The following is an 18,333-nucleotide window of genomic DNA, read 5'->3' as shown; positions in this document are numbered from 1 at the left end:
CTTTACGTCCTTATGGCCTTAAAGGTTAGTGCCCTGACCAGTAGTAATTCCTTTAACGGATTTGCTTTACTTCGGAAAGAAATTATTTTTCGGTCATTTACATATTTATATGTATTTATAGGTAATTTATAAGTAAATATAAATGGTCAAAATGTTGCTTCATTCAAAGCTTTTTCTTTTCCTCTCATCTGGTTGTTGAGGTCCTGGGCGACCCTGTTGGCATCTTTAACAAGCAACACTGTCCCCAAAGGATTGGCCTTACGTGAAAGTTCGTTTCCCTTTGTCTGGAGTTACTTACGACTGCTGGGGAAGGGACGTGGATGCTTGCGACGGATCGCGGGCGGATGTGATTGACCAGGTGGCAGAGGACCACGCCATCCATGAGGGCGGCCCCCAGGTCTTCGTGTAGGCTGACCTTGAGTCTCATCTCGATGCTCTGCGGGAGGAATCGGAAGGAAGCCAGTCGTTCTCAGGCAACTGAGAGTCAAATACGAGCACAGGTATTTACCAACTTCATTACAAGGAAGAAGAATGGGAACATCGGGCAAACACTGACATTTAACTTTTTCTTTTTTTTAGAAGGCATTATAGTAAAAATTCTGTTACAGGAAAGTTCAGCTGGGTCTAAAATGTTTAGTAAACTGAGTGAAAGGAGTACTGGGATTACTTCTTGAGTTCAATGTTGCCTCAGCCTATGAAATATAAAACCGGAATGAGGTGACCCAGAGAAAGCAGGTCTACCATCGGTTCTGAAAGGGCTGCCAAAGGGCAGAGGAGGGATTAAGGGATGTTTCTCTCTTAGATTATGTTTTAGCTGAGAAATCAATTTTTCTTCCTTAAAAAAAAAATTGAACTTTCTATGTTGAGATAATTATAAATTCATACTCAGTGACAAGAAATAATACAGAGATCCTGTGTTCCCTTGACCCAAGGGTCACCTTGGGCCACCCTGACCTGTCCCTTTCCCTCAAAGCCCCCAGAACATGAATATTGACCATCTGCTATATTCCTACAGGTCCCTGAGACTCTGTTCGCTTATTTTCCAATAAGTTACTAGGTAACTTCTATTGGTTTCTGTCCAGTTCACTGTCACCTCCATTCTGCTGTTGAGCCCCTCCACCTGGCTTTTTGTTATGGATAATGTGTTTCTCAGTCCTTTACTTCCTGGGTTCTTATTTCTTTTATTTCTTCACTGAGATTCTCTATTTGCTATGGTGCTCTGCTGTTCTCTTTGTTTCAACCATGTTTGTAATTGCTCGTTGAAGCATGGTTATCATGCATGCTTTAAAATCTTTGTCAGGTAATCCTAACATCTCTGCCATATTGTGGCTGTCATCTCTTGACTGTCTCTCTCTCTCTCTTTTTTTTTTTAAAGATATTATTTATTCATGAGAGACACAGAGAAAGAGGCAGACACATAGGCAGAGGGAGATGCAGGCTTCTTGCAGGGAGCCCTATGAGGGACTCGATCCCAGGACCCTGGGGTCACGACCTGAGCTGAAGGCAGACACTCAATCACCGAGACACCCAGCCGTCCCTGTTGACTGTCTCTTTGCACTCAATTTGAGATCATCTGGTTCTTGGTAGGATGAGTGATTTTCTGTTGAAACCTGGACATTTGCCTAATTACGTTACTAGACTCTGGATCCCACTGAAACTCTGTTTTAACTGGCCTTTTTGGACAGTTCTCTGGCAGGGAAAGGGGGTTTATTACTACCTTGTTACTGCTGGGTGAGTGCAGAAGTCTATGCTTCCCATTTGGTCTCATTTGACTTGGTGGAGGGAGGTTCTTACTGCTGGATGTGGGTAGAAATCCAGGCTCCCAAGTGGTCCCCACTGATGCCATGGGAGGAGAAGGGCTTGTTCCCAGCTAGCTGGGATGAAACTCCTGGCTCATGTCTTGGTCTTCTCTGACACCATTCAGCAGGGGTAGAAGTCTAGCTGCTTCATCTTTGCTAGCATGGATAAGGGTGGAGCCACAGTATTTTTGGATGCTTAGCTGGAGTAAAGCATCTATTGTCCAAAAGGGTTGTTTTTTTTTTTTTTTTTTTTTTGGTCTTGCTAAGTTGCTCCTTTCCTGGTACTTTGACTAAAATAAGCAAGCTTTTGGGCAATCTTTTCTGGGTTTCCAACTACTTCTGCTCCAAGTCTGAGATATATGAGATAAAAAAGAAAGCCCATAGAATTCACCACTGTGTTATTTCTAGTCCTGAGGGGCCCCAGCCAGTCTGCTGTCTTCTCTCTACCTTTCAGAGTGTTCTTATGTTTATTTTATATATAATGTACAGGGGTTTTAGCTGTACTTAGGGAAATAGAGGAAAGTAGGTTTGGTCCATCTTCTCAGAAATAGAAGGAGAGAGATTAACTCTCTAAACTGCAAATATGAATATTTTATAACAGTGGCTCCTGTTAAATGGAAAACAGCCTAGGAAAGAATGACTTAATTTGGAGATTTGGAATAAATGAAGCACCAGAAAACCAGTGCCTAAAATAGCATCACACAGTTCCTTTTCAGAACCGTCCTGTGTGAACACACCTACTTTTTTCCCTCCACACTCTTACAGTCCCTTAGTTTACATCATAAATGAAAACATAAACAACCAATACAACCCACCCCTTTAAAGATGAAATTGTGTCACTCTTTGTGAGGCTCGGCTCCTGATCTTATTTTCACCTATCTCTGAAAGTCCATCTCCCAAATTTACAGCACATCCATACTCTAGGCGAATGACAGGGGCCTGATTTTTTCCACGTGACTATTGAGTCAACCACAGTGACTTAAAGCGGTGGTAAGAGTGTCTGTGTTTTTAATTCTTTCCTCCTGACTACCTGCTAAACCATATATAAAGTATCTGCAGCAACAAAGATGTGTACCTACTTTAATTTTATTTACGGGATTCATTTCTCATTTACAGAACTCATTGCCATCTAAAATCATATGTTTATTTGTCTCCTTCTCATTCACTGTCTCTTCTCGTGGACTATAGGCCTCATGGGAGCAGGGACCTTTATGTTCCCTCCTATATTCACCTCCTAGAACCTGCCGGGCACAGCGTAGCAGTCAGTAACCACTGCTAGGGAAGGGAGATGTATCTTAAATCCATCCCTTCTAGGCTTTCGGACACTCTTCTGGCCCACGACTATGGTACTTCTTTCTGAATATTATGGAGCAATTCATGATGTGTTGACTTTAATACCAGTGTGTTTTCTGGCAACTGACCCATGCACTGCTATTTGATCTTTCATAGACTCATATATGAGCTCTCCAACTAGATACAGAGGCCACGAGGATGAACAAATACCTACATAGAGCGCCCACCAGATAGAGCGCCCACCAGAAGCTAGGTGGGAACAGAAATACAAGGAATAAGAAAGCCATGTTCCCTGCCATCACCAACCTTAGAATCTCCAATGGCACCCAGCACCAGACTTCACCCTTGGGCAGGAACTCAAATGGTTTGCCTCTAAAATGACTGATTACAAAGTTCTGACCAGCTGGGATACAAAGTAGGGTAGCAATAACCATGTTTAAATTAATGGAATATTATCGCTAAGTAAACAAGCGACAGCGTATTATTTTAAAGCATACCTGAATTGAAACAACCCCAGGTTTTATCCATATGTAATAAGTATTTCTACTTACATTATCTCATATATTCCTCACAAAGCCCCCACGAAGATGGGAAGTATTTTTCTGACACATGAAAAAACCTGAAACTCAGGGCTGTTACGTGACTTGCCCAGTATCAGTCAGTCGGTGACCTGGCTAGATGTGAGATGAGGCCTTTTTGCACTGCTTCAAAGGCTATTTTTCAGGGGCGCCTGGGTGGCTCAGTCGGGTAAGCGTCTGCCTTCAGCTCAGGTCATGATCCCAGGGTCCTGGGATAGAGTCTCGCATCGGGCTCCCTGCTCAGTGGGGAGTCTGCTTCTCCCTCTGCTCCTCCGCTCAAGCTCTCTCTCTCTCAGAAGGATAAATAAAAATTCTTTTTTTTTAAAGTCTGTTTTTCAAATATACAGAATGCTGCCTCAATCTGGAAAACGAGTGTTCAATTATGAGCAGTTTCCTGGGTACCTCACGGAGTTGATCCAGCAATTCCTTCTCCTCTCTCATCTGTTCCATTTTCCTCCGAATTGTAAACTGTGGGTCTATAGATTCCAAATTTCTCTGAGGTCTTAGAAACACTGTAATAAAAAGGAAAAAAAAAAAAAGAGCGCCTTTATTGAATGCCTACCCCAGGATGCCCCACAGGACTACTCCTGTGTAAAAGTCAAACACATAGTTTACTCCCAGATAATGCACTTGCCACTCACCGGAAACAAATTCCGACTTCACATTGGAAAGCTTGATCTGAATATTCTAAGGACTATATTTTACATTGTACTGAGTTATGCAGACCAACAGAAGTGGTATTTTTTGGGGGGGGGATAATAAACTAAATGCAGCGAAGGTTTTGGGTCACCCGGGGACCATGCCGGGCCACATCTCTAATAGGTGTCCTCCCCTCTTCGCTCATGTTCCCGCTGCTTTCATTCTAGGTGTACATTTACACTTGGGTTTTCTCGATTGTTTCATAAATTTGGATACTTTTGTTCAAATAAGAGGACTCTGAAATTGCTCTGCATGTTAAAAATGAGGACGGGTTAACATTTCTGTTGGCCAAAACTTTTTATGAGCCTGAGTTAAGAACGAAGTGATGATACACAGGATTACGTATTTTAAGCGTGGAGTGGAGAAACTCTGCTTCTATCATGTCATGGACACTGGATCCAGAAAGCTGGTTCTTTAGAGATGACCAGAGACTCCTTTTAGAAATGCCGGCAAGATCAGAGGCAGCTTAAGAGGCCATCCTTGGCTTCACGTGTTTAAAATGACAACCATCAAGAACAGCAAGTAACAGGGGAGCTCCCTCTGGAAGGAGGCAAGCCTCAGGCTCCAGAGAAAATGAATACTCTACATCTCCGAAGGATAACATCTTCTAAAGGCTAATCGAGAAGGTACACAATAGTCTACATGTAGCAGAGTGATCCTAGCAAGGATTTTAATCACTTTTTATTATGATGCAAAGCCCAGGGCAGATTTAAACTTGAAATTTTTTTCCTCCTTGAGATTTCCATTCCATTAAAACTGTCAACCTCCCATGCACCCAAGCAGGAGCCAAGTGCAGGTAAGAGCCGTATCTGCTTCCCCAGCCCAGAGACTTTCAGACTGCATGTGTGTTTAGGGGGCGAAGTGGGGCAGGGGAGCCCTCCAGGACCCTCTGGGCAAAGCAGTTTCATTTTAAAAACCACTACCATAGAGAAGGCTGCACTTGTGCTGCAATTCCAGCAATTCCAATCACCATAATTTAAATAATGTCAACAAGAGGGTCCTGCCACCGTTCAGATTTCCTACAGGCCCTTCAAAAGCTATTTCAATTACTAACTTTTAAAAGATAAATATAGTTTATAAATAGAAGAGAGAAACTTGAGTCCACTCCCTATAGCCCTATAATCAATTACCCCCTGCTCACCCAACTATATCATTTTAACCTCAGTGTGCACCTTTGGACCAAACCACCTTAATCAATGACTTGTATCAGGACACTTGGGTGGCACAGTTAAGTGTCCTACTCTTGGTTTCAGGTCAAGTCTTTTTTTTTGGGGGGGGGGGTTGTTAGGTGAGGGTCTTGAGATTGGAGCCCTGCAACAGACTCTGTGCTCAGGGGGGAGTCTGCTTCATATCTTCTCACTCTCTCCCTCTCCCTCTGCCCCTCCTGCTCATGCACGTACTCTCTTTCTCTTTCTCTCTCTCTCAAAAACAAATACAATGACTTGCACTATACTCCTCATATCTCAGTATTTTCTAAGTCAGTTGTAAGATCTTTGAATCAGCATTCTGATACTCCACGGAAGATTAGAAAGCTGTCTTAATAAACACTTGATTTACAGCAGATGGAGAAAGAGGGTGGTCTACTAGACACAACACCTTCTGGAACCTCAGGGAGGACTCAGCCTGGGGCCTGGGCCTCTGCTTCAAGCCATCCAGGGAAGTCATTGGCAAAAAGAGCTAAAGACACACGTCACCAAAGGGGTTGTGACCAAGACCCACAGCAGCCAAACCCACAGGAAGTGAGGCTAATTATTTAGAAAAATCAAAGCAAGTCCAGTAGAGGAAGTAGGGTAGTGTAACCCAGCAGGGGGAGATGGGCAGTTTGCAGAGAAAAGGGAAATGAGAAGGTAGACCAACCAGGTAGGAAGCATGGAAGAAACCGGAGATTCACTAAGCTTGCCTTTTCATCCTATCGAGACCAACAAAAACATCTACCCCTTTAACATAACATCCAGAAGAGCTCTATATTGGAATGTAAATTTTAGAGATAATCCATACCCCCAAAGAAAACCAAATTTACCAAAAAAGTCAAGGGATGTGAGCACAGTGGAGTAATATATACACTAGCCAGCAAGGGGCGCCCCAACCTTGTTTAAACAAATTTAATGTTTCCTTTGGAAGTTTTAGTTCCCTCTGGCTTTTTTCTAGAGGGCAATCTTATCTAATACAGCATGCTTAATATTCTCAATATGTTTTTATTGGCAGATTTCTTTCTGAATATAAAACTATCAGGAAGTTAAATTAACCGTGAGCTTTTGTTTAACGCACACAATTCAAGTTTCTACGCCTTGATAGGGCCCTACGTGAGATAATACAATGGTGTCTGCGTTTTAATGTCCCGGCATCATTCATCATCTTAAATTCCCGTGCATCTTAAAAATACAATATGCATGCCTGGGTATTTGCTCTATGAATGTTAAGCAATTGCAAAGTGCTAAAACACATTTGAACTGTGTGTGTGTGTGTGTTTTTAATGAATACTTCAAATGTACCTAAAATTATTGGAAGCCATGGCTATAACACTACTAGTTTTCTAAATGGATTAATTACTGTGGAATATATGAGAAATTAAAACATACTCTTTAGGCTAGTAATAAATCTAAGAGCACATAAGTGCTTGCCTATTTTGCTGGGTCTATTATGATAGAATCATTTTAATGGGACCATTATGGTAGCTCTGATTCTATTACCTACAGGTGGGTTTTTCTTTTCTTTTTTTTTTTTAATCTTTTCTTTCAAGTCATATTTAAATACTACATATAGTCACCAGGCTGAACCAAAGCTTCAGGAAATTGATCTAAGGAAGAATTATTCCGTTTTTTTCCTTCACTTCATATCACTAAATTTTAAGAACTTCCTTAATTCGAGGGGGAGAGCTGAGGCTACAAGACAATATTAAGAAAAGCTGCACTATTAGTATCTATTTTTCAAATCAAAGTCCACTCTATTTAAGTGTAAGTAAGAAGAAAAAAAAAAGAGGGAGAAGAGAGCAGAGTGAGTGTGTGGAGGACTCTGTGTGTGTCTGTGCACGCACACACGCGTGTATATAGGCAGAGACAAAGATATAAGTGGTTTAAGATGCAGGAAAAACTGCATCTTTTAATTACTTAACTGTTTAATTGCTATATATCTAATAAATAACATTCAAGGAATAGAAAAGATGATTTGCTCATATCTGTAATTTATTCAGTGGAAGAGACAAATCTCTAAGCAAAGCCCCTGCACGGAATGATGAATATGTTTGTGCAGATCATCAAATTCATCTTTACAAGTACAGGTCAAATTCCACTGATTTTTCCATTATCCCTACCACTTGCTTCACTTTTCTCCTCATCCTCATCCCCGACCTGGGAATGATCGGTCTATCACCATACCGGATTCTGTATCTGTGTCTCTCACGGCACTCATCACTTTCTCTCTTACAGTGTAGATCTGTTCCTCTCCATTATGACTCTGTAAGAATTTATGTCTGTTTTCAATTTGTGTCTCCTCCTGCCCCACAAAACAGTTTGATGGATGAAAAAAATGAAACAAGTGTTTCAAAAATTCCCTCATTCAAAGATCAGTCTGTTGCAGAGATTATCCTACCCTGATAATCAGTCACCTGAATTTTTCCTGTCATGAAAAGTCTACTAGAGCTTGGTTTCCAGGTCTGACTTCATCAGAGTCTGAAATAAAAGTTCTATAAAACCAGATAGCTTGCTTGTCTTTTTCAGAGTTATATCCATAATAACGAGCATCATGCTCAGCACAGAGTAGACAAGAGACACTTAAGAACGTGCACCAGAAACCATTTTTCTATTTAAGAATATCATCTTTTAAAAGATTTATTTGTTTATTTTAGAGAGAGAGAGAGATAATCTCAAGTGGACTCCACACTGAGTGCAGAGCCCAACGCTGGGCTCAATCCCAAGACCCTGGGATCATGACCTGACCCAAAAATTAAGTCAACCACTCAACCAACTGAGCCACTAGGTGCCCCAAGAATATCTTTTTAATTAAACCAAGAAAGCCCACTGTTCTAAAAACTGCCTGAAATGTTTATTTAATTATTATGTGAAATGCACGCTTGGTATAGAATTTATCTGTCTATATAATTGACCCCTTTATTGCCTAAATTTAACTCAATGGGAGATTTCTTCTCCATGGATGTATGAGGTTTTGAAATGTAGCTCTCGGTTTCTCCTTGGAAGTTAAGAACCTGGCCTGGGTGTCATGTTTAAGATAACACAAATTCAAGGGCAGAGAAATACAATGGCTTTGAAAAAAAAAAATACCAGGGCTTTAGATTTAGGCTAATGTGAATTAGAAATCTGATTAATGCATTCATTTATTCCCTTCTGGCACCCCAAAATTAGAGACATTCTCTCTCTGCCCTCAAAATGCTCACATTTCCTCTTTATGATTTTGGACAATTTTATTCTAACCTAGAGGCTCTCACCTACTTGAACATAAACATCAGTACAAAAGTAATCAATGTAGAGTAGAGTCCATGTGTAGAGTCCATGTGACACCAAATAAATCAGCACCTCTGGGGGTGGAGCTGACAGCTAGAGCTTTAAAAACACTCAGATGATTCTAATATGGAGCTAGGGCTAGCATTGCTTGAAACACCTTTCATGGCCTATTTCCTCATTTTTTGTATTGGGGAAAAGAATACCTGGAAGTGCAAGATGATGGTAAAAACCTAAAAAATAGTCTGTACATTGACCCAAGAAGGATATGCCCATTCATTCATTCTCCAGTGATAATTCAAAGGCCAATTTTAAGTATAAATTTGCACCCACGAACTCAGTGCAAATGAAAAAGGGACAATGATTCAGAAGAAGATAGGAACAACAGCAACAAGAAGACAGGACCAGTTTTCACTTCAAAGTGAAGGGGAAAGGCAAGAGATAGGGCACAAGAGCAAAAGAAGGAGAAATAGTTTCTAAGTTAAGAACCAGTTGGGGTGTCTGGGTGGCTCAGTTGATTAAGAGGCTGCCTTTGGCTAGGGTCATGATCCCGGGGTCCTGGGAGCGAGCCCCACATCGGGATCCCTGCTGGATGGGCAGCCTGCTTCTTCCTCTCCAAGGCTTGTGCTCTCCCGCTCTCTCCCTCTCTCTCAAATAAATGAATAAAATCTTTTAAAAAAGAAGAAAAAAAAGAACCAGTTGAAGCGACGCCACCCCATCTAGTGCCAGGAGTGCACGCCCAGGCCTGCACACATCCCCTGATGCTCCCCATCTTCTCCATCCTCCCATCCATCTCGAGAGACAGAATGCTGGGGGCTGCGGGAATTCAAACTTCCAAGGACCTTCTAGCCAGTTTGTCATTTTTAAAATTTCTTTTGAAGAAAGAGTTTCAGAAAAAAATGGGGAATTGAAAATGAGATGCGTTTGGAATGAAATACCGAAAAGAATTTAAATAAAAGGGGATTGTAATATAAGGCAAGACAGCGAACAAGGTCTAAAAATGCCAACTTTACCGAAAATAGTAACTCAAGAATATAAATGGAAAGACAAACTACATCGCACGCTGGGGTGAGTTGGTAATAAGATGCTGTTTCCTTACAAAGGTTGAGCCTGGGGCAGATTACGGATAACAGGAATGGGGGAAACAAAACTGATGTGCTAATCAGCTTTGAAACGCCCAGAATGGCCAGTGAACAGGATCTCCTACTTAAGAGGAACGAGTGAGAAGAACATAAAAACCAGGCTGTATTTCTATTGCAAGATCCATTGGTATGCTTGTGACTACGCAAGTGCAACTTCACTAATTTAAAAAACGCTTCGGAAAACATACTGAAATCACAAGGCCAAGGGTAGCACAAAGAGAATGAAGAAGCATGTGCAAAGGCAGATCTGGGAACCTGCACAAATATTCATAAAGAGCATTTCTGCGTAGGAAACTAGCTGTTGTCCACGGTGCATTCTAGATAAACTGCAAATAGGGATAAATGACAGCCACCAATTACCTGATGTGACTGATGAGCCACCTGAATACTGAAAGCAGCTCCTTTACTAAGACTTGGGTACGGCGTGAGAGCTACCCGTGAATCCCTGGAGTTTGCACACGTGAAAAAATACCAAGTAAATACAGTGCAAGGTTATTTTGTCAGAGAGAGTTCTACAATTATTAATTCCTACCGGAAATTTAGGATGTTTAATGAAATGAAGGCAGGCTGGCTTATAGCTTACACCAGGAGGCCTCAATAGACAGCTGCGCGTGGAGTATGGAAATGGTGCCAGGTTAGGACCCTGGGTGGCCTCATCTCCACTGCTATGTAGCAGTGTGACCTCACCTCTCCAGTTTTAGCCGGTGCATCCATATACATAGAAATTCTAGGGCTACATAACATGACTAGATCTTTCCCAGCTTAAAAAAAAAAAAAAAAAGTTCTTTGGTTTCAGATATCGCTCCTAAGGAAATACCAAATCACACATAAATCTTTCATTTTAGGCTTGATTTCCTTTAAACAACAGCAGACCCATAAATAGCCAGGCTTTCTGAAAAACAAAAATGCCTCTCCCCCTCTTTTTTATTTTTTTTATGGTTTATCGGGAAAGTTTCCACTGAGCCCTCCCAGAATTTAAAATAGGGATGGTATAAGGAGGGACTTTTGCCTCGTTACTGCTGAAGCCTACTTATTTGCAGTTAAAAAACTTAGAAATCTATGAAATAATAAAACTCCTTTGACAACTAACCTGCCAAAATATACATGTATCCTTCTTCACAAGGAAACTGGGAAGCTTTTTTGATTGAATTTTGACCAGAAATCAAAGCAAATGTTTTAAATCTACTTTTTCTATATAACATACTTCGAATAAAAAATAACTATGATCGGAAAATTTATTTTCCTATTGTGTTTGCCTTTTGGTTATACCTCATATCTCACTTCTGTTCCCTCTAAATCATGCTGTTTTATTTAGCATTACTTTTGTCACTTTGTATCTTCGAGTAAAATGTTTAAAATCTTAACATTAGACTAAATGGGGATCCTGATCTATTTGGCATGTAGGTCTGGATAACTAAATTTTGTTTTCATCTTTTAGGCTACTTAAGATATTGAATGGCACAAAATTAAAAGATATCCTTAATAGTCCAACAAGCCGTCTTCATTTTTTTATCAGCACATCTGATTTTCAGGCCAATTCACTCTTCTTGAGTATTATATAGGTGAACTGACACTCAAAAAGGTAGAAGGCATCAAAAATTAAAGGTGAAAATAGCCCCCCCCCCAAAAAAAAAAAGAAGAAAAAAGGGAGAAGGCAAGTGATTTCTCATTTTTAGAAATTTCTCAATGTTAACATTATTTTCAGTGCACCACTCAGGAATAAGCCATCATATTAATTATCTTAAAAATCTCATACGGTTAAGCAGAGATCATAAAAGATCAAACTCTAAAGTCGCTTTGTTCAGATGCAGGAGCAAGCAGAGACACTCCAAATGTGCAACCCCCCAATTTTTGTAAACAAGCAAACAAACCAAAAACAAACAAACAAACAAAAAAACAGAAAACAAAAACCCAAGCAGAAAAGGCAGAGAAAGAAATTATCATAAAGTCCTCCTGAACTTCAGAATTTCAAGTTAATTACGTGTAGTTTGACAAACTGCTAGAGAACAAGCCACATGCACTCTCTGGACTCTACGTTCCCGGCTTTACTCTCTGTTTCTTATAGCAGGCATGCAGGTGAATATACTCTATCTTCAGCTGCACAGAGATGAACGTTCAGTATATTCACTGGCTTATTAATGAGCACATCGAAGAATAGGTACAAGGCCACCTACCATTGTCACTGTCTCCTTCAGATGGAACGCTGTAGCTAGAGCTGTCCCATGTTTGTGCCTGTGTAAGTTTGTTGAAGGAGATAGGAGGAAGAGTGAGGGCTGGGTCTGCAGGAGAGCAAGAGAGCCGGTCCGCGTACGGTTGGACAAGGACCAGGAAAAACCAAAGGGGCAGCGGCATTTCACAAATGGCATAAGGTTTGTATGGAAATGAAGCGAATTTCGTGTTATGGGATTTAAATTCAAATGTACAATATAGGAGAGGAATGAAAGATGGCGCATGAAATAAAAAGAATGATAAAAACTGAGTGTTAGTACTTATCAATCATATACTTTGCATGCAGTTAATATCGTTAATCTTAACAGTTCTGCAAGCCCAGACTCAGAGTACTATAATGAACCATGTCGGCAGAAAGGAAGAGTACCCACAGGTAACACAGATACAAAGCAGAAGACCTACCAGACACCTTTTTAAAAAAACCTTCTAAATAACTAACAGTCATAGCAAATACGATTCACACAAAGAAGTTGGTTACGTAGACAAAGCTTAATATGCGTAAATATATCTAATATTTAGAAATGAGACTGTTACAGAATCAGTGTTTACCACTTGTCAAGTTTTTTTTTTTTTTTCCCAAGGCAATGTAAAATTTCTCTAATTTCTCTTTAAAGGCCACTGGAGTGCTTTATTGATAGCTGTGGTTGGCCGACTCCTTGCTCAACCCTTGACACACACACCTCTCAATACTGTCTTTGAGACTGATCAGTAGAAAAACAGTTTTTGACACCAGCAGAGTCTCTTTAACAACACACCTAGTTCACCAATAGATGTCAATCAGTTTCAAGCGCTTCTGAGTTAGGAATGAATATTTGAGTATATGCAATTGTCTCTCTTTGGAGGAAACACGGAAGAGAAAAAAACTTTCTTGTGAAGAAAACTATCAGCCTACTTCAGAATCTAAGTTCTTATTCCAATTTGCTGAGTTGAGCAGTCTGTTTTTATTTATAACACAGAAATCACAGAAATCCACATACATAACTTTAAAGGAAAAATTAATTGACTTTTAAAAGTCCCAAAGCTACCCAACCAAACAGAATTTCGTTTTAAATCATACGATCTTCAGTGAAGATCACTATATATATTATTTTTTAGAAAATGTGAAAAATACATATTCTAATATATTTAAGTTACTAAATAAAATGCAAAAAATCCCCAATGTATAATGCACTTCTATAAAGTTCCAACATGCCACTTGATGGTCCTGAAGATAAATCAGCATTATTTAACAGCAACCAACTCCACAAAGCTTTCAACGACTGCCACGATTTCCACAGTGGTTAGTCAGCATTACAGAAAGGTTGGAAGCTTGGACAGGAAACCGTCTTTGGTTTCTGCTATTCGAAATAAACACGCCATTTCTTTTTCACCACTACAAAGAATCTGAAATGGCTGAACAGCACAATATTGATAAGCCGAGTTCGGACTCCATAAAAGGAAGGGAAAATAAAAATCACCGAGACAATTTTACAACTAAATTGTAAAGATGCACATTCAAAAGAATATTGTTTTTTGGAGATCCATTCAACTATTGATTGCTTAATTTTCAAATGTTTCAGAATTACTTAAAACTAGCTGTAAGGGTTAGAAGCAAGTCTGCGGCCCAATCTGAGGTCCTCAACGCAGAGAGAACTCTCCTGGCAGGACATCACTAAAGGCATGGAGGAGATGTGCCCACCCAACCATCTCCCCCCGCACACACCTGAGACCCCGGAGAAATGGAAGCCTAGGCCAGCTCTGACTGCATATGATCAGTTCTGTGAATGAGGAGGCCAGTCATTTGAGCCTTATTTCACGCACAATTTGGCTTTTCCCTAAAATACCTACTAACCTTTGTTACGCCCAAGCATTTTCTCAAATAGCTTTGCCTCATAGCCCATCCAAAATGTCAGGAAACCATTATGCCTGGCTACATGATACCCATCAGTCAACTTGCTTAAAAAACAGAAAAGTTTCCTTCATAAAGGAATCATCTTTGGTATTTAAAGGGTACCCTTTTACAAAAATATATGCACGTGTATCTTCCACTGTTGCCAAAATGGTTTACTGGAAAACCCAAGGACATCCAAGTTCTTCACTAGTTTTTTGCTTAAACGTGTCTGAGTCCTTTATCAGCACTTACTTAAAAGCATCGTAGCAGCGAGCATATGCAAAGATCCAAAGATATTAAAACAAAAGGGACCTCGAAGAAGGCAGATTCGTGCCTTCTTTCTTCGTGACTTTAGTGCAGAAATCAGAAAAGCCAGATTTTTCTATGCACGGTCCTTCTTTTTAAAACCAAGAGGCTTTTTTGCACATTGCTAGAATTTCTATCTGTGAATTCGCTAACAGTAAATTTAAAGAAAGTAGGTAATGTAAGCAGAGAGGCTCAATTAAAGAAACGATTCCTGACCATTCATGTGAGCCTTGAAATGATCACCCTGATGTAGGAGGAAATACGTAACCCTACGAGGGTTAGAAAGCCAACAAGGAATGTTTAAGCTGAATCACCCTGTCAGAGGCTGCGCTTGAGCTCAGCAGCAGACCAGGAACCACTGGGGCAAAAAGGGCTAGCTATTTTTTTTTAATCTACCTTGGGTAAAAAAAAAAAACACACACACACACACAACTCATTAGGATATTTCTTCCCCAATTACAAGCCCCATCACATTTTCTCTTTGCTCTGACTGAAAAGGAGATAGGACATCTACTGCTGATAACGCAGACTTCACAGGTGATGCATTGAAAACAAGGCTCCAAGGTCTGGCCTCCCCAGGCTGTCCCGAGGCCCTGATGCCAGGACTCACGTTCACCAGGTTCCTTCACAAGGCTGCTCACACTAACACATACACATCTAGGAGGCTACAGAGAAACCCCTGAGTGTGTACAAGTGTCAGGACGCTAAGGTTTTAAATTACCTGATCGAGGCTTCAGGCCAAATGGAGCTGTGCTGTTGCTGGTAGGAGAGACTGCAGGGGAGTTCACTCTAATCTGCAGGATCAGAAGGAAAGGATGCTTTTAAAAAAAACAAAAACAAAACACAAAAAACTGAAGCAGAACTACACGTTTCTGTATGTTCGAGGGTTATAATAACACCACTACCTTTTTGATTGGCTGCTGTGTGATGACTGAAGCATCTTCACATTGCAAACGGTGTAAGAGGCACCATCAGTAGAATGTTGTTTGGGGAGAGAGCCAGTCAATTTTTATTTGAGCAATAAAAAATATTCTACAGTTACATGACCCTGGCAATCCTTTTCTGCTCCAGGATAGATGCATGCATTGTGTACACACGCACAAGCACGCACACACATCCACCTCCCAGGGGGCACAGATGATGAAGAACCTCATGACACAGTAACATGAGGAAACAGGTAACACTGGGACGCCTGGTGGCTCAGTGGTTGAGCACCTGCCTTCAGCCCAGGGCGTGACCCCGGGGTCCTGGGATCGAGTCCCCACAGGGAGCCTGCTTCTCCCTCTGCCTGGGTCTCTGCCTCTCTCTCTGTGTGTCTCATGAATAAATAAATAAAATCTTAAAAAAAAAAAAGAAAACAGGTAACACTGAACAGAGTCTCATCTACAGGGAAAGTGCACGCTGCATCACTGATGCAGAACAGGACATTTGAAACAGTGCCTATTTGAGCTATCGCTTTGTTTTCTGTAAAGATGTTGCCGTATTTGGTTTTCAAAATGTATCTCATAAAATTAATCTTTAATTATGGATAGGGCCAGATAAGACTATGACAGCTGAGGAGAGAGACCCCCCCTCCAGAGAATCTGCAATACAATTAACTTACAAATCATGACAGTCTCAGATCATATATTTCTGTAAAAGAGATTTCAATTCAGCTTTGCAAACCACCTCAGCTCACGTTCGTCTTCGGGAAACTCACCTCATTTGGAGAATACTCGCTCCCGTTGCTCTGTAATGTTAGATCATTTTGCACCTTAAAGGAAAAAAAATGCACAGTATGTTCCATTAGCCCATAAAATTACTGAGGCAAGAACGGTATCCTTCAAGACTTCCATCATATCCCTGGCACATGGGCACACAGTGAAAATACACTGAATTAATTAACTGGTGTGGTAAGTGGCTAAGTAGGTCATACTTACACTTGCTAAAAACACGCAGCTGTCGTCACACATATAAAAATACATCTAAAGTATGACACAAACTAAGAAAAGGGATTTCCTAGAGCAAAGAGTTCAGCCCAAAGCACCTGTAAACATCAACCCGCCTTGCTAGATTACCAGGCCACTTGTGGGCTCCCACTCCTCATTTGAGCTACAGCGTTGAGATGGTCCCAGGCAGTATTTCCCAAATACACAGAATCTCATTGGGAGCCTTTCCTTTTGGTTAACGATTTTATTTATTTGGAAGAGACAGAGAGAGACAGAGAGAAGTGTATGCCAGCAGGGGGAAGGAGAAGGAGAGAGAGAATCGTGAGCTGACTCCACGCTAAGCGTAGAGCCCAAGAAGGGAGTGGGGTTGCCTTGACCTCACCACCCTGAGATCATGACCTGAGCTGAAACCAAGAGTTGTGGCTTAATCAAATGAGCTGCCCAGGCGCCCCTCATTGGGAGCTTTTAATAAATAAATAGGCCCGGACTCCCAATTACCTAGGATAATCTTATGTTGTCAATTCAATACCAGTTTGCTTTGGCAACCAGTGGGGAAACTGTAGGTTATTTTACTCAGACCAGCCGTCTTTATATGGTAATCAAGAAACCCACTGGTCATGCCCTAATAAAAAGTCTGGCAATACCTAATATAAACATCTTTATTTATAGTACCAAAGGTGTCTGTTCCTATTCCTACTCTGAGGAGTGCTACTTAAAAAAAATATTTCGAAAAGAAAAAATATTTTGAACTTTGACAAATCCAAAGGAAAAACATATTTTTGGAATCAAATGTCATCAATTTTCCTACCCAGTTAGATGGCTTTGTTAGAGACACTAACAAGGACCTGTAGGTTTGATTCTCTGTATAAGCAATTCCTTCCTCTAATTTTTGTGGCTGTCCCCCAACACCTGCCCTAATTTGACATTATTTATGAAGGAGACTATAATTTGTAATTCTTCCTGAATAGATGCCAGTGCTACCCACACTCGATACAGACCCTAATCTCAAGTAATTTGAAGTCAGACAACATGATGCACAAACCACTTGGTAATGTTGGCCTTCCCTATGGAACTGGGCACCACCCATTCCCAGTGTGTGCCTGGTTCACAGGTTATGCTGATTCTGCTATGGCTACTTGCTGTCTTGCTCAGCACAGCCCTCTGGGGCCCATGCAAATCCAAACTGGCCCCCCAAAATTTCAGTTTACTTCCCTCTCCTTGAACTCCATCTCTACTCCCAGTCTCCCAGAGCACCTAAAACACTCAGGATTACAGACCGTCTCAAAATCTTTAAATTTTTTCAATACCTACGTCTTCTTCCCTCCACAATTTTTAAAACCCTCATAAATGAGGACGACTTCATATCCTTAATATGCCAATCCTTGACACCCAAAACAGGACAAAATCCAGCAGAAAGTTCTCAACAAACACTGGCTAATTGATTCAAGACTATGCTAAAGTTGTTGCTTTCCTCCTGAATGAGACAGAGGAGAGGATATAAAAATAACTGAATCACAAATGAGGACCATGTTTAAGTTCTGTAGAATGGTTAGCACTGGCCTTGCTAATCCACTACTTTCTCTTCCTCCTCCTTGTGACTTCTGGGGCCAGCTATCTGATACCTCCTTTTAAAAATCATTGAGATGTACCCGACCTGGACAGATGACTGCCCTAGAGAAGGAAGACGATGAGTAAGAATTTCTCATACCAAATATGAGTCCCCACTGAACCAAAAAGAAAAAAATAACTTATATTACTATAAAACATTATGAATCAGAGATGGAGTGGACGTATCTTTTGTCTAGAGGATTTATGTCTTACTGGCACTCCTGAAATCATGCATGAGGTGGGCATCTGTTTTATGAGAGTCAAAAGTGGTCCTAAAGTCCCTCTTCACTGACTGCCTATGGGTTGCAATGGAAAAACAGAACAATAATTACACAGCAGACAAATCAAGTTACACAACGACTGGACAATCAAATTAACACCACCAATCAGGCCCATATAGACAGTGTGATACTCTGAAAAGGACACA

General features: G+C 40.8%; 1 protein-coding gene across 4 annotated transcripts in view; it reads right to left on the bottom strand.

Annotated features, from left to right (window-relative positions):
• Positions 1 to 18,333, bottom strand: part of LRCH1 (leucine rich repeats and calponin homology domain containing 1) — a 200,531-nt gene that overhangs the window by 24,364 nt on the left and 157,834 nt on the right. For 2 of the 4 annotated variants that reach the window (XM_077855690.1, XM_077855691.1), the window contains exons 14-18: positions 16,070 to 16,123; positions 15,092 to 15,164; positions 12,140 to 12,244; positions 4,073 to 4,182; positions 299 to 436 (exon numbers count right to left, since the gene is read on the bottom strand). In XM_077855690.1, the coding sequence (XP_077711816.1) occupies positions 299 to 436; positions 4,073 to 4,182; positions 12,140 to 12,244; positions 15,092 to 15,164; positions 16,070 to 16,123 (480 nt within the window). The remainder of the gene's footprint in view (positions 1 to 298; positions 437 to 4,072; positions 4,183 to 12,139; positions 12,245 to 15,091; positions 15,165 to 16,069; positions 16,124 to 18,333) is intronic. The other 2 variants (XM_077855692.1, XM_077855693.1) reach the window with 1 other exon arrangement.

This window comes from Canis aureus, chromosome 17 (assembly GCF_053574225.1).
Source record: "Canis aureus isolate CA01 chromosome 17, VMU_Caureus_v.1.0, whole genome shotgun sequence".
Taxonomy (NCBI): Eukaryota; Metazoa; Chordata; class Mammalia; order Carnivora; family Canidae; genus Canis; species Canis aureus.
This window is presented reverse-complemented; position numbering and strand designations above follow the sequence as displayed.